The sequence below is a fragment of the Octodon degus genome, unplaced genomic scaffold (genome assembly GCF_000260255.1).
Source record: "Octodon degus isolate 3935 unplaced genomic scaffold, OctDeg1.0 scaffold00163, whole genome shotgun sequence".
Lineage (NCBI taxonomy): Eukaryota > Metazoa > Chordata > Mammalia > Rodentia > Octodontidae > Octodon > Octodon degus.
The window spans coordinates 198,051-221,828 of record NW_004524739.1 but is presented as its reverse complement, the minus strand read 5'-3'; the positions used below and the strand labels follow the sequence as shown (position 1 = coordinate 221,828).

At 54.1% G+C, this 23,778-nt stretch overlaps 2 protein-coding genes across 4 annotated transcripts in view; both read left to right on the top strand.

The window, feature by feature from the left end:
* Znf683 (zinc finger protein 683) overlaps positions 1 to 4,531 on the top strand; it is a 7,850-nt gene extending 3,319 nt beyond the window's left edge. Inside the window, exons 4-6 of the mRNA XM_023703079.1 lie at positions 1,485 to 2,155; positions 3,108 to 3,236; positions 4,196 to 4,531. Of these exons, the coding sequence (XP_023558847.1) occupies positions 1,485 to 2,155; positions 3,108 to 3,236; positions 4,196 to 4,414 (1,019 nt within the window). The 3' untranslated portion in view covers positions 4,415 to 4,531. The remainder of the gene's footprint in view (positions 1 to 1,484; positions 2,156 to 3,107; positions 3,237 to 4,195) is intronic.
* Positions 4,532 to 5,950: 1,419 nt separating this feature from the next.
* Positions 5,951 to 23,778, top strand: part of Crybg2 (crystallin beta-gamma domain containing 2) — a 26,580-nt gene continuing 8,752 nt past the window's right edge. The window contains exons 1-16 of one of the 3 annotated variants that reach the window (XM_023703094.1): positions 5,951 to 6,093; positions 8,297 to 8,366; positions 9,987 to 10,705; positions 15,501 to 17,976; positions 18,383 to 18,430; positions 18,515 to 18,627; positions 18,743 to 18,872; positions 20,574 to 20,713; positions 21,459 to 21,585; positions 21,884 to 21,919; positions 22,217 to 22,353; positions 22,498 to 22,624; positions 22,828 to 22,967; positions 23,058 to 23,184; positions 23,452 to 23,484; positions 23,607 to 23,719. In XM_023703094.1, the coding sequence (XP_023558862.1) occupies positions 5,978 to 6,093; positions 8,297 to 8,366; positions 9,987 to 10,705; positions 15,501 to 17,976; positions 18,383 to 18,430; positions 18,515 to 18,627; positions 18,743 to 18,872; positions 20,574 to 20,713; positions 21,459 to 21,585; positions 21,884 to 21,919; positions 22,217 to 22,353; positions 22,498 to 22,624; positions 22,828 to 22,967; positions 23,058 to 23,184; positions 23,452 to 23,484; positions 23,607 to 23,719 (4,652 nt within the window). In that variant the 5' untranslated portion in view covers positions 5,951 to 5,977. Of the gene's footprint in view, positions 6,094 to 8,296; positions 8,367 to 9,986; positions 10,716 to 15,500; positions 17,977 to 18,382; positions 18,431 to 18,514; positions 18,628 to 18,742; positions 18,873 to 20,573; positions 20,714 to 21,458; positions 21,586 to 21,883; positions 21,920 to 22,216; positions 22,354 to 22,497; positions 22,625 to 22,827; positions 22,968 to 23,057; positions 23,187 to 23,451; positions 23,485 to 23,606; positions 23,720 to 23,778 lie in introns of those variants that run through there. The other 2 variants (XM_023703095.1, XM_004642839.2) reach the window with 2 other exon arrangements.

The following is a 23,778-nucleotide window of genomic DNA, read 5'->3' as shown; positions in this document are numbered from 1 at the left end:
TTATTATTATTATTATTTTGTGGTACTAGGGATCAAACTCAGGACTTTGCACTTGCCAGGCAGGCACTTATATCACTGAGCTATCTCCCCAGCCCTAGAAAAAGTAGATTCTTTTTTTACATTTATTTATTTATTTTGCGGAACCGGGGATTGAACTCAGGCCCTTGCACTTGCCAGGCAAGCGCTTATTCCACTGAGCTATCTCCCCGGCCCAGATTCTTTTTTAAAAAGGGTTGTGTGTGTGTGTGTGTGTGTGTGTGTGTGTGTGTACAGGGTCTCACTATCAGCTCAGACTCGTGATTTCTGCCTCCCCAGTGCTGGGATTACTGGCATGCACTGCCATGCTCAGCCTCCACTGCCAACTCAGTGCGCCTGGGGAGCAGGGCCCACATAGCATGCGATGCCAGGGATGGAGCCCTGGCCCCCACATTTACCTAAGCAAGCGCTTAGTCAGCTGAGCTATACCACCAGCCCTGAAAAAGTAGATTTTTAATGAAAATTTTTGTTGTTATTGTTTGTTTGTTTGTTTGTTTGTTTGAGTAGGGTCTTGAATTCATGATGGTCTCCTGCCTCAGTTTTCTGAGTTCTGGAATTACAGGCATGTACCACCATGTCCAGTTTAAACTCATTTTTAATATAAATTTTTAAAAATAAATACATTTATTCACATGTATATAGCAGCTGTCACTTTGAATACACAAGATATAGTGTCACCCTATGTGATCTCATCTGGGCCCAAAGTACCTAGATTTATTATTATTCATTTTATTTATTTATTTAGTTATCTATCTATTTAGTCAATTAGTTAGAGACAGGGTCTCACTATGCAGTTTAAGCTGGCCTCGAACTCTAAGCAATCCTCCTGCTTCAGCCTCCCATGTAATGAGATTACATGTTTATGCCGCCACACCTGACCAGCACCCAATTTTTTTTTTATTTTATTTATTTTATTTATTTATTTATTTATTTTGTGTGTGTGTGTGTGTGTGTGTGTGTGTGTGTGTGTGTGTGGCCAGCTCAGCCCACCAGGGGGCGGGGCTGGCTGGCATGTGGTGCTGGGGGATTGAACTGCGGTCCCTGTGCTTTGCTTGGCTTAGCTTGTTCCAAGTAGGTGCTTTAGACCACTGAGCCATCTCACCAGCCCCACCAGCACCCAAATTTATGTCTCCAGTTCAGGCCTCTCCTTTGAACTCCAAATCAATTTATCCAGCTGCCCACTCGACTTCTCCACCAGGATACCCAATAGGCTTTCTGAACTGTTTTCACTCCCTGAAACTGCAGAGCACTACTGAAAGACTAGCAGTTCTTATTAGCCAGCACAACAGCAGCTGGGAAGACGGAAGCACAGCAAGGGAGGCCTCTTGCCCAAGTCTCCCCCACCCTCTGGGCTGGAGTTCATTCTCAGCCAGGCTGGGCAGGTTGGATGGGGGACAGACCTTTACCACCTGCCTTGGAGATCTGACCTTATTCTTTTTCCTGCTTAGAGCACAGGGCCCCGGGGCTGCACAACTGCTCCATTGACGATGAAAAGCTCACAGCCAAGTACTTGCTAAGCAGGGACAAGATGGAAAGGCAGCCTGAAACAGCTGGCCCAGGAGCCCCCTGCCTGGACCTGACTCCTCCAAACAGCTCCAGTCCAACTGCCCAGCTGAATAGAAAGAGCCCTAGCCCCGCAGCGTTCTGTTTCCGCCCTCTTTCCACTCCTATCTCCATGGAGTTCCCACTCCACTTCTTCCCCCTCTACCCCAGGTACCCACTTCTCCTGCTTCCACCTTATCTGTTCACCTATAGAGCCCTGCCTTCGGTACAGTGTCCCTACCTCTTCATACTGCCGCAAGACACCACCTATCCCATCATGGCCAATGACCCTGAGCACCCCAGCACCCCAAGGGAGATCCTGCTTCTCAATCATGGGGCCTTTCAAGCCTCTGACCCCACCCTGTGCTCCCAGACCCTGCATTCAGGCCTTAGAGCTGTCCCAACCCCCTCCCTGAGAACAAAGCAGGCTGGCATGCCAGCTCCAGCGAAGCGGGCCTCCATGGGCTCCCGGGTGGGCACCACCGCTCTCCCCTACCCACTGAAGAAAGAAAATGGCAAAATCCTATACGAATGCAACGTGTGCAGCAAGAGCTTTGGGCAGCTCTCCAACCTCAAGGTATCTGCCTCCTGGCTCCGCCCCCTCCCCCTCGGTCTTTCAGTGACCTCTTTCCCTGCTGGTGGCTTCCAGAATCAAGATCTGAGAGCTAGAGAGCATTCCTGGGCGTCCTCTAGCGCTGGATGACCTTGGACCCTTCATGTGGGTAGATACAGGATAAAAGGGCACCACCAAAGTCCTTCCCACGTTGGAAGGACTATGAGAGCAACTGTAAGTTAAAAATGGGGAAACTGAGGCTTCTAGTGGGGAGGGTTTCTGGGAAATGGTGAGGATAGGTTTTGATTTCAGTCTGTAAACATCTAATGTAAAGCTTTTTGCCAGATAACCGCGGAGCTCTTTCCCAGTTAAGTTTATTTTGTTTGAAGCTCAAATGGTGGAATGGGTAGGTTTCTGTGACTCCTGACCATAGACCAGAGGCAAACCTTTTTTAAGCGAGATCCCACAAAGCTGCCCCAGCGCTGTTGGCGTCATCACTTGCATTATCCAGCAGGGGGCGGGCATAGGAGAATCGCTTGTTATCAAAGACAGGAAGCTATGAGCAAATTGGTGCCCACCAAAGTTCACAACAAAGTTATGGCTATTGGGGAATAGAAACCAATATGGTTTCTCAGCGGCAGGAGTTCTTAAACTTTAATGGGTGTCAAACGATCTGGACAACTAATAAACCTGCAGATTTCCAGGACCTGGCCCCAAAGATTTTGCCTCAGCAGGTCTAGGGTGAGGCCTGAGAATCTTCATTTCTAGCAAGCTTATAAAGTAATACTGCTGGTCTTGTTTGCATAGCAGCAGGAGAAAGAGTGTGAGTACCCCAGAGGTGACAGAGAAAGGGGCAATCAAGAGGTCTGGATGGCCACAAGGAATGCTGCATAGAGCTAGACAGAGATTTAGAGAGGATCCCTGGCCTTGCTGTGGCTCGGGGCACTTGGCAGCTTGTCTCCCATGCCTGGCCCAGGTCCACCTGCGCGTGCACAGTGGAGAGCGACCATTCAAGTGTGCCCTGTGCCAGAAGAGCTTCACCCAGTTTGCCCACCTGCAGAAGCACCATATGGTGCACACTGGGGAGCGACCTCACAAGTGCCAGGTGAGACCTTCCTCTCCTCCCTGTCTCCTGCAGCTGGAGAGGAGCTGTACACCTGGGGGTGGCGGTGGGTGTGGGTGGCACCTAAGCACCTGTGCCCCAGCTCTCTGAGCAAGTGAAAACCAGAAAACCCAACAAGGCAGAGCTAGCAATGGGAGCTGGAGGAAGGTGAAGTGACCTCTCTCAGGTTATGATGAGTGATATTGCCGAGGAGTAAGAGCAATGAATTTGGAAGTCCTGGAGAATGCATAGCCATTACTTAGCTCCCAGGGTTGCGGGACAAATTAAGGCCATAGTAGCTATACAGTATGCAAGTGGGAAAATCATTAGTTATGTAGGTCCCTCCTTCCAGGATGACTCTATCCCTTGGGAGGCCAGAAGGCAGAGGTGAGAGCAGCGTAGTGGTTCGGAGTCAAGGCTATAGTCAGGCTGGCTGTGATGTGATCTCTGATTAGTGGCTTTTCCCTGAGCAGAGGTTCAGAGGACCTCCTAGGGAAGCCTATGAGACCAAATTCTGGCATGTTCAGCCCCCAGTAAATGTTTATTGCATATCCATTGATGGCTGCAACCTCACATATGTGTTCTATGTGATTATCTCGTTCAGTCCACCTCAGTACATGAGACTTGGAACTAATAGTCACATGTTACTGATAAGAAGAAAGGAAGCACTAAGAAGAATATATGCAGTGTATTATTTGTTGAAAAATAAAAAAAAAAGAAGAAAGGAAGGCTCAGAGAGAACACACTTAGACAGGATGGCACAGGGAATCAAAGGGCACTGACCTGGGTCTGCCCAGCTTTCATATGACAGATACTGTGAGTTTCAGAGAGGGAATCGCCAGGAAACTTCCTGGCCTGCACCAAGAGGGAGATGGGCAGGGGATGCTTCCAAAATTCGAGGGGGAAAGAGATCCCAGGCCAGCCTAGAGGACATAACTGACGCCAGTGCCCATTCTTGTCAGATGTGCCACAAGTCCTTCAGCAGCTCTAGCAATCTCAAGACCCACCTGCGCTTGCACTCCAGGGTCCAGCCCTTCTGGTGCAGTGTCTGCGCCAGCCACTTCACCCAGCACATCCATCTGAATCTGCACCATCAGCGGCACGCTCCACAGCCCTGCAGCCTGGCTCACTCCTGCCTGCCTCTGGCTTCTCTCAACTGCCTTTCCCAATGGCACCAGTGAGCACTGGCTCTTGTTGGGGTGCCCTCTCAGAAAAGCAGATGGGTCGGGACAAGGACAGGGTCCAGGTGTCTTTGGTATCCCAGGAAAAGCAAGGGCAGCCAGCCAAAGCCAGGTCTGCACAGGGGAAAGAGTAAGGGCAGAGCCATTAAAGGATTTTCAAAATGAGTTGAGGCTTCCTGTGCTTCCACGGTGTACTTGCCAGACCTCACACTTTACCTGAGCCATCTATTAACACTGGGTTTGTCCATTCTATCTATGTCCAATCTGAAACCAAACCCTCCATTTCAGCTCACTGATGGACAGTCCAGCCCTCCAGGACTCTGCCAGATTCAGGTTGTGCTGCCCAGCACGGGCTGCAGTGCCCTCTTTTCAGAACAGTTTTCCCAAGACCTGTCCAGATGTCCATTCGCTGCTTCCCATCACCTCTGGTCTCACACTCCCTACTTAGCCACCTGCACCCTCAGCTAATCTATCCTGTCACAGTCAGGTGTGGTGTGCTCCTGCAAGCAGCAAGGAACGGGACATAAGAGATCACTGCCCACTCACGACGCATAGGCACAATGCCCGCTTTACGCTAGGTCTAGTTAGCACAAAGGACAGAGGCTAATGGCTGCGGTAGCAGATGGATACTTAGGACTGTGGGCAGGGAAGAAATGACAAAGAGGGCCAGGATTGGGACTCTCCTGAGACTTATCTCCCTGTGGTTCCAGGAGATCCCCTTAAAAGTTCAAGGTTTCCACGCGCGCGCGCGCACACACACACACATACACATACACACACACACACTCGTGAGTCAGGGAGCATGAGGTGGAAAAGAGCACTGAGAGCAAGGAGAGCCAGGTTAGAGCTACAATAAACCCAGGCAATGACTGAAGACTAATTTTCGGACTGCATGGGGTTGGTTCTCCCACTGGCTTCCGGCAGGGGGCACCATCACCAATGTGTGGGTTGGGTGCTGCTTCCTCACCTCAGTGCTAAGCGAGATTCCCGCTCTGGGTCGTCGGTGGCTCCAGGACAGGAGAATCCTCGCAGTGAGACTACTAGGGCGACGGAAGGCAGCGTGAGATTCGGCTCCAAAACCCACGGAGGTCCCAAAGCCAAGCTGATCACCCCCGTGGCCCCGAGTCGGAACCGACCCTCGGGTTAGGCCCCGCCCAGTGAAAGACCACGCCCACTTCTGGCCCCGCCCCTGCCGTCCCGGTGCGCTCTTCCCGCGCCCCAGCTCCCGCAAGGCCAGCTGGCTGTGTGAGCGCACCAGATCCGCTTCTGTCGCCTCCAGAGGACTGAAGATGCAGCACAGACTATGACAGAAAGCAGGAATGGGGTGGGGATGGAGCTCGGGCGGAGTGGCCAGGGGCCACTGTCTCCTGAGCGCACCCCAGGTTAGGGCCTTGGAAGCATCTAAGTCACGTCCCGGCCGCCACGCTTGCGGGCGGGGCCGCTGTTTGGTTAAGATGGGCGTGTGGGGCGGGCCGGAGGAGGCGTTCTCCGCGGATGCAGCGGATCCGGGAGGCCCAGCAGTCAGGTGTCCTGACTACACAAGCCCGGGGCTGTGGCCTCATCATGACCGAGCGGCGTGGGGGCCTGGGGGCCCGCCTGGGCCGCCTCCTGGCAGGACTAGGGGTCCGGAGGGAACGCAGGGGGAAGGAGACCTCAGAGGAGGCCAGACCCCGGGATAGGTGAGAGGAGATGCAGAAACGGGGGAGGTAGAGGTGTCTGTCTGTCTGTCTGTCCAAGTGTATTAGAAGTGTTTTGAGTGCTCAGATCAGCATGCATGAGGGTCTTTGTCGTGGAGCATAAAAATGTATGTGTCCAGTGTACCACGATTTTGGATCTGTGATTATGGAATGCCTCTGCTTTCTAGTAAAACCTTAAAACAACTGACAATTTCATGATTTCTTCCCTAGAGGCAGTTTAAGGACAAACGTGGCAGTTCCTGCCGCGTGGACTTTGATTTCCACATCACAGGTCAATGTGCCTCTGGTCTTCTGTTCTCTGAAAACAGGGAGTCCTAGCAGATTCCAAGTTGCCTTGTACAATGGCATTGCATGTGTCCTCACCTGGAGATAGCTCTAGATTGTAATAACAATAAACCTTTATTTGCCACTTGCTTTAGTGGTTTGGTCAGATTAGCTCATCAAACTTCATGGCAGCCCTATGAGGTCTTGCTTGTGATTCAGATCTAGAAATGGAGGCTCAGAGAGGTGAAGTCACCTGCCCACAGTCACACAGTGGGGAAGTGGTGGAGCTGGGTTACACTCATCAGCAGTCTTGACTCCAGAGCTCACATCCTGGAGCTCTGTTGTCTTGGACACTTGCCAAACTCCCAAGCCTGGTGCCACTGGCCTGATGACCTTGAGCAAGTTGCTTCACCTCCCTGGGCATTCCTGGTAGCTGGTGTCTGTCTAAACGGGAAAGAAAATCCAGAGGGCCCAATAGCTCACAGGCCCTCTGTCGGCAGAGTGTGTGTTCTCAGCAGTGAGGTGTTTGTGTGTCTATGCAGTTACCCAGCAATTTGTTCTGATCTTATCACACAGCTGTCTTCAGCCTCCCCAGGAGGGGTGAGGCAAGGTGGGGCTGGTGAAGGGAGGGGTTCATGTGGCTGTCTCACTGTAGAGAGGGGAGGTTCTGGTCTAGAAGCTGGCTGCCCAGGGTACCCATACTAACAGTGCCCTGCCCACCCCCTCCAGGAAGACACGCCCCCCTCCCTTTTCCCAGGCTGTTGGAAACCAGCCCTATAGTCTTGGGTGGCCTTCCCCAGACCCACAAAGCAGGCAGCTGGGGATGCAAGTGAGTCAGGAGTGAGGGAAGTGGGGAGGGGCTGTGACTGACGTGGTGACACAGGCCATGTTTGCACATAGACTCAGCTCCTGTCAGCCATGGAAAGGGAATCCCCACCTGAGGCACAGGCCTCTAATCCTGGCTCATTGCCCAGGGTGGGGGCTGGGACAGAGGGACAAGGTACTTCCTCTTCATGTTCCCCTTAGTGCAGTAATGACTGACCTTTGATTGGGACAGTCCTTGGGGCCTAACTCCAAAGCTCACTAGCTGTGTGGCTCCAAGCAAGGCGCTTTGGGCCTCAGTTTCCTTATCTGAAAAATAAGGGCTTGGATACCCACCTGATAGGAATATTGTGAGGCAGAATGGTGACTGTGGAGGCGCATAACCTAGTGCCTGCTTGGTACTCAGGTTGGCCTTGTCAAATGTGGACCTTTGGAGCCACTAAAGCACTGTCTTCTCTCTGTTCTGGGCCTGATTCAGGACTGGTCCCCCCCCTCCCCCACCTCTCCTGCCGCTTTCCTGCCACCTCCTTACTCCCCACTCCAAATACACTTTTTTTGTGATGGGCTCAGCCCGCCTTGAGGGTGGAGCTGGTGCGGCATGTGGTACCTGGGGTCCAACCGTGGTCCCTGCACTTTGCCTAAGCTTGCCTGAACAGACACTAGACTGCTGAGGTATTTCGCTGGCCTGTATACACACTTTTTTTTTCTTTCTTTGTTTTTTGAGACAGGGTTTCACTATGCTGTTCAAACTGGCCTTCAACTCACTGTGTAGCCCAGGCTGGTCTTCAACTCATGCTCCTCTTGCCTCAGCTTCTCAAGTGCTAGGATTATTGGTGTGTGCCACCATGCCTGGACTGGTCCCCATTTTGGTCCCAACCCATGCGTGTCCCTGTCTCTGCCTCCAGGGGTGGGGCAGTCAGCTGGGGGAGGGAGCAGAAGAGGCTGCCACATAGGTGTTCCACAAAGGTTTGAGGGCTTCTTGCTCCTCATCTGTGTGCCCTAAGAGAAGATTGGGGAAAGGGCTACTGGGCCCAGTCGGGGGTGATGGTCTGAGGACAGGAAGAGACTACTCCATTCTCTTCCTCTGTTTTCTTCCTAGGCCCTGGGGTGGCCAGAGCTGCCCTGACCTGGCCCAGGGCCAGGGCAGCACCTGCGATGTCAGACTAAAGGTAGGAGAAAACCTGGAGGAGAAATAAGGGGGGCAGAAACTTAGGGAGGGCTGGTCAGGTTCTGAGAACCCTGACTTACAAGTCACACAACGCAAGTTCTAATCCTCTGGCTGATTCACTGTGTGACCCTGAGGAGATCCCTCTGCACTTCTAAACCTCAGTGTTTTCATCTGAAAAATGGGCACAACAATGCCTTTCTGAGGTCTATGAAGATAATCTAGCACGGGGCCTGGATGCTCAGGAAATGTGTGTCCTAATGCTGAGGTCCTTAGGAGAAGCATGTAGGAGAAAGGCCTGCTCCTAGGAACTCCCTCCTCCTACTGCCTTGACCTCTACTCATCTTGGGCTCCTTTTCCTCACTTCCTCCCAAGGACCCCCAGAAATAACACTGAGCATGTGACTTAGCTTTCTGCAGTGGGGATCTGAGCTATGAATTGGACAGACAGATATTCTCCCCTTAGAGTTGCAGAGGGCAGCCTTCTCTGGAGGTGGAGGAAGCAGCCACATGACTCTCTCTTTGGTCCCAAATATCATGCATAATGACAGGAGTTTAATTGAGTACTCAATATGTGGATTATCTCACCCAATCTGCGCAGTACTCCAGGGAGCCAGGTGCTATTGTTATCACCTCATTCTACACATGGGGAAACTGAGATGCAGGGGGTATTGCAGCCAGCAAGTAGCAGCCCTGGGATTCAGGCCCAGGGCCCCACACCAGTCACACTACTCTCTTGTCTCTTGAAGTATCCAACTCCTAGGGAAAGAAAGCACTTGAGATCAAAGGCCCCTTCCTGGTAAGGGGAATTTTGACCCTGTGTATGGTTCTCCTATTGCTAAGGACGCAAGTCCACCTGGGAAAACTGGTAGTTGGCGGGGAGGTCATGTCCATGTGCATCTGGATGCTGAGGCTTCTCCCTCCATAGCCACAGCTCGGCTGGATCCCAGGGAATTGAGTAGACAGACACCAGGTGTTTACCCTTCCCTGCTTCCCGAATGTCCCCTTTACCTCTTGCCCAGGGACGACCTCCTCCCTGGTGTTCTGTGGGAATTTTTTAGGCTGGCAGGGCCCAAGGGAGGTGGCTGCAGGTCCTCAAGTAGCCTGCAGCAGGCAGAGGCCATGGGCACTCGAGGCAGGCATGCCCACGCAACACTTAATCTCCAGGACACTTGGTGCCAAAGAGCAGAGGCTTGCTGTAGATGCCTGGGAAAGTAGCAGTAGGCCTGTGAGGCAGCCAAGGTCATGGCCCTAGGAAGGCAGGGCCAAACCCCAGAGCTGCATCATCTGGGAGGCAGTGGGGCGTGTGAGGATTGGGAGCCCTCTCTGCCTTGCAGTGAGACCCTAGTCATGTCACTGTCCTCTTGGGCCTCACTTTCTTCTTGCATGCAATGGGACAGCCTGAGTTTAATGCTGAAGAACCATTCCAGGGCCCTGCCCCTTTACCCAGCTCTGGTGGCCCTGGCAGTGTCTGTTAGTGCAGCTCAGCTGGGTGTCAGATCCTACTTAGCTTCCCTTGTGCCAAAGTAGGCAGAGAGGCACAGCCAGGGACACATGGAGGACACAGGGGAGATGCCTTCACAATGTCTCTATTCCTGTCTCTGTATCTCCCTGGTTTTCCCCAGGTCCACGCCCAGAGCCATTCAGAATGGGATCTTCGGGTTGGGAGCCACAGGAAGCAACAGCAGCCCTTGGGGCGCCTTGCTGAGCCCTTGGGGCGCCTGCAGAGGCCAGCTGTGGGCAGCGCCTCAGACCTGGCCAACTACAATTCCATGGCACCCGTGGACCTGGCCCTGGCTGTGGCCTCTGCAAAACCTGATGGTGCCCAGCACCCCTCACTTCCGCGGCCTGATCCTCCATATATGGCACAGGGAACCCCAGACCGTGTCTGCCAGCACCCCCCACGCCTAGCCCAGGACGTCACAGTCACTGGGAGGTTGGAGCCGCCCAGCAATCTGGAAAATGCAACCCCAACGCCCCACCCAGCATCTGTCCCTGAGGTGGAAGGGGCAAAGGGCGAGCAGGACACCCCAGGGCCTGTCCTGTCAGACTCAGCCCCACACTTACGTCCCTTGGCCAGGAGGACCCGCTACCACATCACTGTCACCCTACAGGGGTGTGGGCAGACACCTGGGGAGGAGGGTGAGGAACCGGCCCAACCAGCTCCCCACCCCTGCGGCCCTGAGGAATCCAGGGGCTGGCAGGAGCCTCCCCAGGGGCTCCGCCCCATCACGGGGTGCCTGACCGACCTGCCCCAGGAACCCCAGCCGAGAGCCCCGCTGCTGCACCAGGGGAGCGTGGCCCAGTGTCAGGCCAGCTGGAAGCCTGGGTCCCCACGTGGACGGTGAGTAGAGGTCGGTTCTTTGGATCTGATGGTGAGATGGGATCCTGGTGGCTGTGTTTCCTCTTGGGTCTTTCTGCCTGTCTCTAACTTCTCCGACTGCAGACTCTTTCATTTGGCACCTGCTCCGGAGCTGCCTCTGCCACCCTGCCCCCTTCATCTGTCTTCTCTCCCTCCCGGAGGTACCCTGGGACCCACCGCTGCTCTCTGCCCCTGCCCATCCGAGGAGGGGTAATTTTGTCATGGAAAAGATGGGCAGCTTGAGGGGTCACTTTCTTCTCAGCAACACCCACCAACCACTCCTCAGTTCTGTTCAGGAGGTCACAGACCCAGCCTGGGAACAGGCACTCAGCCAAGATGCTGGCTGTCTTGAGGCAAATTGCTTAACCTCTCTGGGCCTTGTATTATTGAGTGGATTTGGTAGTCAGGTTACAGGAACAACCTTTGAACTCCAGAGTGCTGGGCTGCCAAAATAGCAGGGATGCTTATTAATTACACCTCAGTGGCAGCAATAATTACCCCACCTGGCTTTGTGCTGGCGGCCATGGGAATAGGCGCCTGAGACTTGGTTTATTTGGCTCTGCTGCCTGGTGGGCTCCAGGATGGGGAATGGGGAGCTCTCAAACTCAGGGAAGAGGGCTGAACCTGGAATTTCCTTAAAGACCCTAGGATGAGGTCCCAGGCCCAGGCAGCCTCTGAGGATCTCCTATTAATGAAGGTGGTGGCTGACACTTAGTGTTTGTTTTCTAAACATAATTTTATTTAATCCTCACAGCAGTCCCCTGAAATAGGAACTTAACCCACCACCTAAGTAAGAGTTCAAAGCTAACGTTCAGCAAGGCCAAGTCACTTGCCCAAAGCCACCTGGATAGTGTAGGGAACCAGCATTTGATCCCAGCTTTCTACAACTGCTTGTGCTCTACCCATTTTCCTATGCAGCCTCCTAAAGAAGCCGCTTGGACCCTGAGTGGGCGCAGAGGGTGACTGTGGTTGCTGTGGAACCCACGGTTCCCCATGACGCTGTGCAGGAGTGCATTGGGCAGCACTATGCCAGCAGAGGCCGAGGCAGCGATGCCCAGGTTGTCTGGGCAGAAGTCAGTGGTCTGGTTCTGTTCTAGGGAAGAGCTGTCTAGAGCCCCATCTAAGGGACAGGGAAGAAGGTAGGGGCGAGCCTTGGCGAAGGGGAAGGAAAAGAGCGGGAGCCTGAGCGTGCCTCCTCTTGCCATCCCCTGGCTGCTTTGAATCCAGGGGGTTAGTAACAGACTCCTGTTGGAGGCTGGGACCCCCTTAGAGCGGGAGGGGGTGACCTCCAGGGACATCTTCTTTTTATGTCCACTTTTCAGAGGAAAGTTCTCTAGGCCAGCATTTGCAAATTTGAGGACATGGGACCCAGATGGGGAGATAGATGGCTTTGCATTCAGATGCTTGAGGCTGTGTTCAAGTACAGCTGCATTTCAAGGAGAGAAGAGTTTGTGGCTATGACTTGACTGTATGGACTGGGAATGTGCACACGGGTGAGTGCCACTGTGTCTGTGTTGTGTGTGTGGCTATGTGACTTGTTATGTCTATTGTGTCTCTGCGTGCCTGTGTGTGGATGTGTATGTCAGGCTGTGCTTCTTTAGGGGTCTGTACATATTTTTGTGCTCCGTGTGACTCTTGTGTATGCCTGTATTTGTCAGCATGTAGGCCTGCCGACTGGTTTGGCCTAGTTTGGGGGTGACTCACACATAAGCGGGGAGATCCAGGACTTGTTAGGTTGGACAAAGATTTTTCCCACACTTCCCCTTTCCCCTTCCCAGCCACAAGCCTCGTTTAGAGGCTGCAGGTCACCCTGCTAACAACTCCACTTCTGGTCTGGGGCCTTGGAGAAGAGAGTACCTTGGAAATGGGTATATCTTCTTGCCCAATAGAGGCAACTAGTTAGTGGGGAGTGTCTCCTGAACCAGGACAAAATGGGGAGCTCCAGGCAGGCAGATCTCAGCAAAGTTTAAAGAACCTTCTAGCAGGCATGACTGTCCAAGGATGGGGCAGGTGAATTGTCAAGTGGTGACCTCCCTGTCCCTAGAAGTATGTGAGAAGCCAGTGACCACATGCTTGTGGAATGAATGGCTGTCAGGGGTGTTGTCCAGGGGTTGGGTTGTGCTGAGGGTTGGGCTGAGAAAGGTATGGAATTCTGATTGCCAGGAGTTCACAGGAAGTACCTAAGTCAATTACCAATAGCTTCCTCTCAGGCTTCCTTTGAGTCTGTGGGACCTCAATATGTGAATTCTTTTTTTTTTTTTATACTGGAAATCAAACTCAGGATCTCATACTTCCCAGACAGGTGCTATGCTGCTGAGCTATATCACCAGTCCTCAAATACCTGATTCTTAAAAAAAGAAATCTGTTTCTTTCACCTCTGGATTCTTAAGATAACACTTTGATTAGAAACCAGGGCCTAGCACATGGCCCGACATGCTTGGCATTAAATGGATGACCAACGAATGATGCATGAATAGATGGTTGGAACACAGGCCTTGCCTTTTACTCTCAGCGTCATCAGGGCCAGAGTCTTGGTGAATAGCAGGGAGTTGTTAGTATCATCAAAAGTGGACAGGGGATCCAGTGAGGGAGGATAGAAACTTCACAGGGCTGTGGTGAGTGTTGGGGCTCCATGCGGGCAGAGTGCCAGGCAGGTAAGGGGAGAAGAAAGACCATCTCTCAAGAAGATGGGGTGCTGGATGTCAGGGTGTGTGCTATTCTCAGGAAGCCCTGGCCTTGGGAAAGAATTAGGATCACCTAAGCTTCCCCCCTCCTTACCTGAAGCTGTCCGGGATCCCCAAGGCTCTGTCCCAGATGCCGTCAGAGCACCCCCATGGTCTGGGAGTCCAGTCAGGCTTCCCTGGGCCTCAGCCCCTTTCATCTCTGCTCCCCATAAACCCTGACTCATTGCTGGGGCCACAGAGCAGGGTCAAAGTTCAGGGCTCCATCAGCTTCTCAGGAGGGACAGGGAGGAGTTACGGGAGGGAAACTGGGGGAGTGGGTCCATTTCTGGCCCAGGATGGGGCCTCCAAGTGCTACCCCTTTGAGAGGGGCCACAGGCCTGTGGCGGGCTAGGCCAAGAATAGGGATGAACAGGCTGACCTCTGGGGTCTATGGGAGCTGAGAACGGGATTGTCATTGTCAGGGCTGCCTGGGAGTAATGATGGGGTAGACGGCCCCTCCAGGACACTCAAACCAGAGGCTCAGTTTACCTAGGGGAGTTAGGGAGTTTGCTGGGTGGTTAAACACTTAATATTGAGGTAAAACCTTGACTCGCTTCTGTGTGACCCTGGGCAATTCCTTAACTAAAAAAAATCTCTTGTACAAAATGGGAGTGTTTAATTATAATTAGTAACAATTTACTGAGGTCACAGACTCCCCAAGTTCTTCTAAGGTTTCAATAGGACAGTATTGGGTTCAGGGAGATAGCTCAGTGGAATAAGTGCTTGCCTGGCAAGTGCAAGGTACTGAGTTCAAAAAAAAAAAAAAAAAAAAAAATCAATAGGACAGTATTGTTCCTGTTTCTCTTAGGATCTGGAAATTCACCAGCTCCTGAGAAAGTAGAGGTCCTCTAGGAAAGTAGGTTGTAGGTAACCAGAGAGATGAAGAGAGGGTCAGAAAAGAAAGACCTATGGGGCTGGGGATTTGGCTCAGCGGTAGAATGCTTGCCTAGCAAGCTGGCAGCCCTGGGTTTGGTCCTCGGCACCAAAAACAATATAAACCTCCCCTGAAACAAGACCCAGGCCCTCACGTCTCCAAGAGTAAGGGGAAGATGATCCAGATGTGGCTTCAAACCAGAGCTTGGGAAGTTCTCTGATCTTGTTTCTTCTCTACTGTGGGTAAAATAATGATTTCAGAGATGATGGAGGAAAACGTGTATAAAACTCAAGAGTGCTGTGAACTTAGAGCAGTGGTGGCCACCCCCTCCCACATGTGCCTCAGCAGATTGTTTGTATCCTTGAAAACTTTTGTCATCGCTGCCTCAGGGGCTCCCCTGAGCCCCGCTGTTGTACCTCTCAGTGAGCCCCTGCGGTCTGGCTGTTCTCCCCAGTGCTTGTGTATGCACACCTGCTAACATTTGGTCACAAACCTCCGAGATGACAGTGTGACGTTTATGAGTCAGCACTGTAGTTTATAAAGCAGGATTTCATTCTTTCTCTCCTACTGTGTCCTGCCTTGCAAGGTCCTGTGAAACATGCATTCTTAGGACTCCTGTTGTGTGGCTGGGGACCCTGAGTCTGGAAGAAATGTGGCCTGCCAAGGTCATCCAGATAGTGAGCGTGGGGTCAGCAGGGACTCAGCTGTGCCTGAGCCCAAAGCCCACTTCTTTTGAATTTGTCTTTTAAGGAACCTGTGGCAGGAATGGGTGGGAATAATGCTTATGCAGTATCTGCCTTTCTGGTTTTTAGCCCGCCTGGAGGATTAGACCCGGGGCTCCTTGGGCAGAGGCTCAGGCCATCCGTGGGCCAGCAGGCCAGACTCATCTTCCTTTCTGCTCTCTCCTTTCTCCCTCCTTCTAGGCTCAGGCCTCAGCCTTTGAAGGATCTTGACAGAGGGAATCTCTTGAAAGTGGGGAGATGAGTAAGGAGTGAATCCCATCAGAACTGGGAATATCACACCCACTGTACAGACAAGGAAACAGAGACCGAAAGGTCAAGTGAATGCCTGAGGGTGCCCCGCATGTGCGTGGCAGGGGTAGTTATTCTGCCCGTCAGGAACGCAGCCATCCTAGCCACCCTCTAATACTCATCTCTCTTCTTCCTGGAACTGTTTGCAGGGTGCTGGACCACAGCGTGACGAGAACACCCCTGGACAGGTTGCTGGGGCTCGACATGGAGGAGGCAGCTGGGCCTCCTGCCCGGGCTGAGGCCCGAGTGGTAAGTGCCACACTGATGTGGCGACAGCGGCCTCCAGCCCAGGAAGAAATTAGACACCGTTTTCACAAGGTGTCCCTGGTGTCAGGGGCCCGAGAGGAAGTGTTTGGGTACACTCACCTTCGAGAGGAAGTCAATGGCTTTGCTACTCGGGAAGAAGAGACTGTGAATCACCAGGGTGTTCAGGATAAGGCTGGCTCCACAAACTTCCAGAGCCATGGGCCCATCTTTTCCAAGAAGTATGTGCCACCTCCAAAGGAGAAAAGGCCGATAGCAAGGCTGATGGAGGCTGCAGACCAGACAGACAGCATGCCCCAGGCTCCTAGGACTGAGCCACCAGGCATGGGAGCCATGGCCAGGACTCAGCTGCTGGTGCCTCTGCCTGGGCCCCGGGAGCCAAGCCCCCACCCAGGTGTGAGTCCCACTGGTGGGAACTCCTGGAACCGTGAGGAGTGTCGAATGTTACGCACTGTGCGCACAACCACAGTAGTGGGGGGCCATGTGGACCGCCAGATGAGCAGCTCAGTGACCTCGGGACCAGCGCCATCAGGTGAGACCTTGCCGAGGGGCCGCCATGTGTCCCGCTCTATCCGGGCGGTGGTGGTGAGACCCCAGGCTGAGGGCTCATCTGGCCACAGCAAAGCCCGGGAGCTGCTGAGTAGCCTGGTGACTGCTGAGAACAAATTTCCTGCCAGTCGCCTCCCTAGGCCCACGAATGTTGTGCCGAGGAGCCAGGGACTGGGTGGCACAGGGGGGACAGCCCTGGGGCAGCTGCCTGAGATGGGGACAGCCCAGCTAAAGGTACCTGCCAGCAGCACAGTGAGTCCTCATGCACCCCAGAAACATGATGGTCCTACAGCCCACCCAGACCAAGACCAAGGCAGTGCCCTGGATGCTGGGACCTGTGAGACCCTAAGGGTACAGGGAGCCTCTATCCCTACTCCACTGCCTCCCCAGACTTCTGGGGACCAAGCACCAGTGCCCTCCTCTCCCAGACCCCAGACCCATGCTTCCTCTCTGGCCTTGGCCCAGTACCCAGAGCAGCCTGTGGTTGCTTCTCAGCCCAGGGCCCAGCCCCATCCACAGGGCCTGGAGAAGGAAGGGCTTGCAGATCCCGCGGCTGTACCCATCCCTCCCGTGGAGAGGGCCAAGGCTGTTACAGTGCCTGAACAACCTCTAGTTCCACCTTCTATCAGGAAGAAGACTGTCCCCAGCCCAGCAAGTCTTTCTGCCACCTCCTCCCCAAGGAATAAGCTTGTTCAGGACTCTGAGAATGTGCCTGTCTCCTCCTTTACTGAGAAAGAGGCACTTCAGGGCCCTGATGCTCCCAAGGCCTCATCCCCTAAGCCCACCAAGGCTGTCCAGGGCCCAGAAGGAGGTCTTGGCTCCCAGAAAGAGGTTGTCCAGAGTGTTGAAAGCAGCCCTGCCCCCTCCCTTCCCAAGGAAGAGACTGTTCAAGGCCCGACTGCTCCTGTTCCCCTACTCTCCAAAGAGGACAAAGCCATCCTAGGTGCCAAAGGGAGCCCTGTCTCATCCCCTACTCAAAAAGAGGACATCCAGAGCCCTGCTGTTTCTCCTGTCCCATCCCCCTCTGTGAGTGGGGAGTCCTCTGCTGTAGAAGGCACCCCTCTTGCAATGCCAGTGGAAACAGAAGCAGGCACGGAGGCCCAGCTTGTCCCTGACTCTACTGAGGGCAAGCCACTTCCACAGTCAGCAAGTGAGGAGGATGAGATGGCCCTGACTGCTGACCTGGAGATTTTTCTCGATACTCTACGGAGCATGGAGCCTCCTGAAATCCTCCGCACTCACCGGCTGCCCCGAGCCCCACGCTCCTCCTACTTGGCCATGTACGCCACATTGCCCGCCATCGAGGAGGACCAGCCTGGACCATGGGTCCTGGGACCCAGTCCCCAGGAGGTGCCCACCTTGGATGAGGAGGAGCAAGAGGAGGAGGAGGAGGAGGAGGAACTAGAGAACCCCTACCTGAGTGATGATGAGAAACTCCAGCTCAAGCTGGAAAAAGCAGGACCCAGCCCCTCCTGGGGCTCCCATTCTACCAGGCCCACCCAGGACTCTTGCTCACCCCTGGAAATGATGAAGAAACATGTAGCGGATGCCAGGAACCATCACCCAGAACTTGGGCTGGAAGTGCAGACTGGCAACCGGCCCACTTCGAGGCTTGGTAGCAGCATTCTCTTTAGCAGTCTGGTGTCTGCCACCAAGGAGGCCCCTACCCTGGAACCACTGGGTACAAAACTCTCTGCTCTGCCACCCCATGAGGCACCGGGGCTCAAGAAGGTGCCTGGACAGTTGCCCCTGCTGTGCAGTGGAAGGCCGCCACCAGAGATGCTGACACGTGCCCGGCCCCTGGAGGGGTGGGTGAGTGAGGCCTTGGGTGGGTGGGGAGGTGCCTGGCTTCCCCGAGGTGCAGGTTTGGGTGGTGTGAGGATAATGGTACTGGGAGTCAAAATCCCTAGAGATTGGAAGGAGGCTTGGTCATGAGGTGTAGTTCAGTTAACCTATGCAAACCACAACTCCGAGCCTCAGTCTCCCTAGCTTGCATAGCCGGAAGTTCGTACTAATGGATGATGGCTTCCATGTTCTGGAAGCTGGGGAAGGGAGTAAAAAGCCCTTGGTGGTTGGAAACTGGTGTGACATCCTCTATGGATCAGCTTCTTGGAGGTAGAGGCCAATAGGGAGGATGTAATGCCCGTAGGATGGTAGCTTGTTCAGGAGCAGCAGATAGGGAAGCCCATAAGACTTCTGATTACTTCCTCTGTTCCAGAGCCCATCCTTGAAGGCCCAGGGCAAGCTGAACACCCGGCCTGGGAAGGTAGGCATGTGGGGCACATAGGCAGGGGTGGCAGGAGATGGGGCCTAGGGATGCAACGTGAGGACACGTGCTGTGCCTTCTCAGGTGATCTTCTTCTCGGACCCTGGCTGCCAGGGCAGCAGCAGGGAGATCTGGAAAGACACTGCGGATGCCTCAGGCTGGGACCTTGCGGCCTCCGTAAGGGTGGTGCGAGGATGGTTAGTGTGCCTGGCTGTGACCCTGGGGTACAAAGGGCAGAAACCCCATCAGCTACTTAGAGAGCGTGGGCATGCCCTCCTTCCCCACTGTGACCTGCAGTCTTTGTGCACACAGCTGGGCGCTGTACGAACAGCCAGAGTTCCAGGGCCGGAAGCTGGTCCTGCCTGAAGGAGATGTGGAACTCAAAGCCCTCCGGCCGGCATGGAGCACTGCTGGCATTGGCTCCCTCAGGCAGATTGTCCGGGTGAGCAGGCTGGGTAGGGGCAGCCTCGTGCCTGGAGTGGGAACTCTGGGAGACAGGGTGGGAATGGGGGGGCCAGCTAGAGGTTCCTGACCTTGGCGGCATGGGGGAAGAAAGAGATGCTAGGGTGTGTCCAGTCTGGGGGGGGGTGCGGAGAGAGGGCCAGGCACAGGCCAACCCCCAGCTTAAGAAGGCAGTTTAGGGAGGTCTCAGCTGGTACTCAGGCAGAATGAAGTCTGAGTGGCAGGAATGGGCCAGGTTTACCCAGCACCCAGTGCAAGGTGCCCTGTTCACAGGTGCTCACCAGTTGCTGGGTGCCATTCCCTGAGTGCCAGGCATGGTAGGGGGGTTCTCTGCCCTACCCACCAGTTAGACCAGCTGTGAGGGCTGGTTCAAAGCAGGAAGATGGTGTGACCAGACCAGGGAATTTATGAACACCCTTCTGGACATCAGGAAAAAGTCAGGAAGACCAGAGGGGGCTGGAAATCTCAGGAGTCCCAGCTGGAAATCTCAGGATGTCCCAGAGATTTCAGGGAAAGAAGAGTTTGAAAAGTCAACATTGTAATTTTATATTTGCAAAGCAAAGAACAACAACCTTGTTTTCAGAGCATGAATTAATAAACCCGATAAAAATAACCTTGACTTCCCTCAGAGAGACTGAGTAGAAGGAGCCGTGAATCTAAGCAGGGTCTAGCTTGGGTGTTTTTGTTTTTAATGAAATACTGAGTAACTAAGTCTTGAGTTGTTACAATCTTGCTGGTGCAGCTGACAGTGTCCCAGGAGGAAGATATAGCTGGTTTCAAAGCCTGTCCAGTTACGGACAATTTATTGTGAGAAACTCACAATAAATTTGCCTTGGTGTGGGAGGTAATGAGGTAGAAGAGAAACACAAGGCTTTGAAGTTAAAACAGCTTAGGATGGCTGGATTCATTCAGCACTGAGTGGGTACCTACTGTGTGCCAGGTACGTGGGTGGTGCCAGGTTGCAACACTGAACACAAACTATGCTGCTCTGTTCTTGGCTTCGTGACCTTGGGCAGTTCACTTCATTTCCTGAGCCTCACTTTCCTCAGCTTCAAATGAACCAATAACGCTCACTGGGGGTGCCACACTCAGCAGATGCTTCACAGTCATTAAATGAATGACTGAGTGAGTGAAAATGGTCCTGTGGGGTAAAGAAACACTCAGAAAGCAGAGAAGACCTGTTGTCTGCAGTGAGCTTCAGGTGTCCGGAGGCCTGGAGGTGTAGTGGTTAGTTCAGGGGTGCAGCGTGTACTTAACATGCCTGAGGTCCTGCTACCAAAAATACATTAACAACAGAAATAGCAAAGCAGGACGGAAATTAGAAAAGTACCTAAAGCTGGCCCTCAGGAAGTGGCTTACCAGCTCACTCACTCTTCCACCAGGCAGGAAGTCAGGTTGCCCAAAGACCCAAGGGAAGGGTGTTATGCTTTGCAGCTTCTCCTGGGATCTTTGGTTTCAGCTCCCAAAGGTGGGTGAAGAACTTTTGGTCTCAGGCTTGGCTAGCTGAGCTTGCAAGAACACCCCAGTGGCCCCCCACCCCGGTTTTGGGGGAGTGAGCCAGAGAGATTTTCCAGGAGTGACCTGGTGCTCTGGTTGCAGACTTGGGGAAGCAGGAGAGGGGCACAGTGGTCTCCAAAGAGGGCTGCAATATACCTCGTTGTCCCCGCTTCTCTTTCTTCAGGACTACTGCATCCCAGAGATCATCCTGTTCTCTGAGAAGGGCCTCAAGGGTGAGCAAGTGAAGCTAACCGAGGCCTTAAAGGACCCTGGTGGCCTGGAGAGACCCCTGAAAGTGGCATCTGCCACTGTCTCTGCAGGACTGTGAGTTTGAGTTACAACATTCACTACTGTGCTGGGTGCTGGGGACACAGGTGACAGAACACAGTTCCTCACTTCAAAAGTGCCCAGGCGGCTGGGGAGATAGCTTGGTGGTCTAAGCACCTGCCTGGCAAGCACAAGGACCTGAGTTCTAGCCCTGGTACTACATTCCATGCTGGCCAGCAGCTGAGCCGGCCACTGAAGCCGGGCCTGGTCGTGCCCCCATGCCTGTAATTCCAGCCCTGGGGAGGCTGAGACAGGATGATCACTGAGTCTAAGCTGTGTGGCGAGAACTTGTACCAAATAAAATAAATAAATAAACAATTACAAAACGCACTCAGGCTACTGGTGCAGCATGTACTGGTGGACAATAGCAGTCCAGCGTTGTAGGGTGGGGAGCACAGGGTTTCAAGAACACAGAAAAGCACCAAAGTGGCTGAAGGTGGGGGTGAGGGGATAGGCAAAGAAGCCCTCCTGGAGGAGGAAACATCTCAGTTGGGAGGAGTGGAGTGAGACTGTAATCTCGAGGAGGTCATGAATGTGTGTGTTTGGTCAGTACTGTACTGATGATGCTGGAAGTGGGGCCAGCTCAGAGTCCATGCCCCTCAATATCTGTTATTAAATGAATAGAGAAAGCAGTATGTGTGGCAGAGGTGAGGGGTGAAAGATCTAAACTTCCAAAGTTTAGTCTGTGGTCTGGGGGTGTTCTTTGGGAACTGGGGTGCAACACTTTTTCTACCTTCCCCAGGTGGATGCTGTACCCCAAGCCATTCTTTGAAGATACCCCTTATATCCTGGAGCCTGGAGAGTACCCTACTTTGGAGCCCTGGGGTGCATCAGACCCCACTGTGGGCTCCCTGAAGCCCATGAAATTGGTAAGGAGCAGGAAACACCTATAAGCCACCCTGTCCCTTGTCCTAAGTAGTATGGTCCTACATCTGTGGGCAGGAGAGGGGAACTGGAACTGTAGAGCCGGGCTCCTGGCAGACAACTCAGGAGGTCCTACTGGAACTGGAAGAGAGGGAAGATTCGTCCAAGGGTGGAGGAAGAGGAAGAACATGGTCTGCCACTTGTAAGGGGTCTCAAAATCAAGAAAATCCTAGGTTAGGTTCCCCAGTCCCATCTGTTTTCCCCACCTCTGGGGACAGTGTCTCAGCAACGTCTCCTCTGCAGGGATGTCCAAGCGTGGAGAAACCAGGGGAGCCCAAGGTAAGGAGCTGGGCTTCAGGGCCAGAGAGGGCCATTGTTGTGGGGGTGGTTATCATGGTCCAGACTGTAAGCCACAAGAGGATGGTGGGGGACCAGAAGCTGGGCCTGGTAGGATGGAACCAAAAGGCTTATTGGGAACTGGCTTTTGATGTGTAAGGACAGGGCAGGGGTCAGAATACAGACAGGTGGAGCTCAGTGAGGCTGGTACTGGGCAGAGCCATTCTTGGGCTGGCTGAGGTTGTCTGAGTCCAGGGACACCCCAGCAACTGACACCCTATTCCCCCTCCCCATCCCCAGGCTGTGGTGTATGAGGCTCCAGGCTTTCAGGGCAAGAGCTGGGAAGTGAGCCGAGACATCTATAACCTTCAGCAGCCAGAGGACAGCCAGAGCCCCAACCTGGCCTCTGTGGGGTCCTTGCGGGTTCTAGGGGGCTGGTGAGGACTTGCGGTGGTTTCTTCTATCTCATCACCCCTACTGATGGTTGCCTTGGGATGGGATGGGACCTGTGTCTTCTGGGGTAGGGAAGCCTATCCAGGGACTTCCTGTAACTGAGTATGTCCATTGTCCCCTGCCACCAGCTGGGTGGGCTATGAGAAGGCAGGCTTCCGTGGCCACCAGTACCTCCTGGAGGAAGGCGAGTATGCCAGCTGGTCACACTGGGGCGGCTATGACGAATTGCTGACCTCCCTGCGGATCATCCGGACGGTAAGCACTGGTAATTGGTCTCTGCCACTGCCTCTGGTCACAGCTGACTGCCCCAGTACAATGAGGGAAGAACCAGAACCCCGCTCCTAGTTCTCCAAGTGTTTGATGAGGGTCACACTGGGTGGGCTGCGTCTTTGGGGTCTGGGTACCCCCAGGTGTTTCCAGTCATGGGCTGAAGAAACCTGTCTATCCCTGGGGCCCAGGACTTCGGGGACCCGGCAGTGGTGCTGTTTGAAGCCATGGACTTCCATGGGCCTGGCGTGGAGGTGAGCACGGCACTGCCGGATGTGGAACTCGTGCAACATGGGCCACACACACAGGCCATCCACGTGCTCAGCGGTGTGTAAGTGAACCGGCCCGACTCTCGGGGTGAGCGTGGTTGTGGGAGAGGTGCAGCTTTACCCCGTTGATCCACACCTTGCTTTTCCTGCAGGTGGGTGGCCTATGAACAGGTGGGCTTCTCAGGCGAACAGTACGTGCTGGAGAAGGGCGTGTACCGCAATTGCGATGACTGGGGCGCGGGCAACAGCGCCCTCGCCTCCCTGCAGCCGGTACTGCAGGTGTGTGCCACAGCGGGCAGGGCCCGGAGAGGGGCGGGACAGTGGGCAAAGATCAAGGGCGGGGCGCCGGGGAGGGGCGGGGAGCCGGGGAGGGGCGGGGCGCCGGGGAGGGGAGGGGCGCCGGGGCGGGGCGCCGGGGCGGAGACATTGCCCCGTTAGAAAGCCGTGCAAGTTATCTCTGCGCTGGTGACATTGAAATCTAGTGGAATAAATAGGGGCCAAGGGTTGACAGCCTCTTTGAGTCTCGAAACTGGTCCCTTCCTTCAGGTCGGGGAGCATGATCTGCACTTCGTCTCGAAGGTAAGGAGGCAGTCTTGGACGCGGTTCCCTCATTTCAAAGCTCTTGGATCTTTTTTCACCAGCTCCTTCTGTCCTGCTCCTGCGCCCTCCTGCACTCTTATCACTCCCTTCTCTGCCTTCAGATCCAGCTTTTCTCCGGCCCCGACTTCCTGGGCGACCACATCTGCTTCGAGGATGACCAAGCCTCTCTGCCCTCCTCCTTCCAGCCCCAGTCCTGCCGGGTCCTCGGAGGAAGGTGAGCGCGCGGAGGGGGTGGGGCGCTGTGGGCGGGGCGAGGGGCGTGCCTTCCTAGAG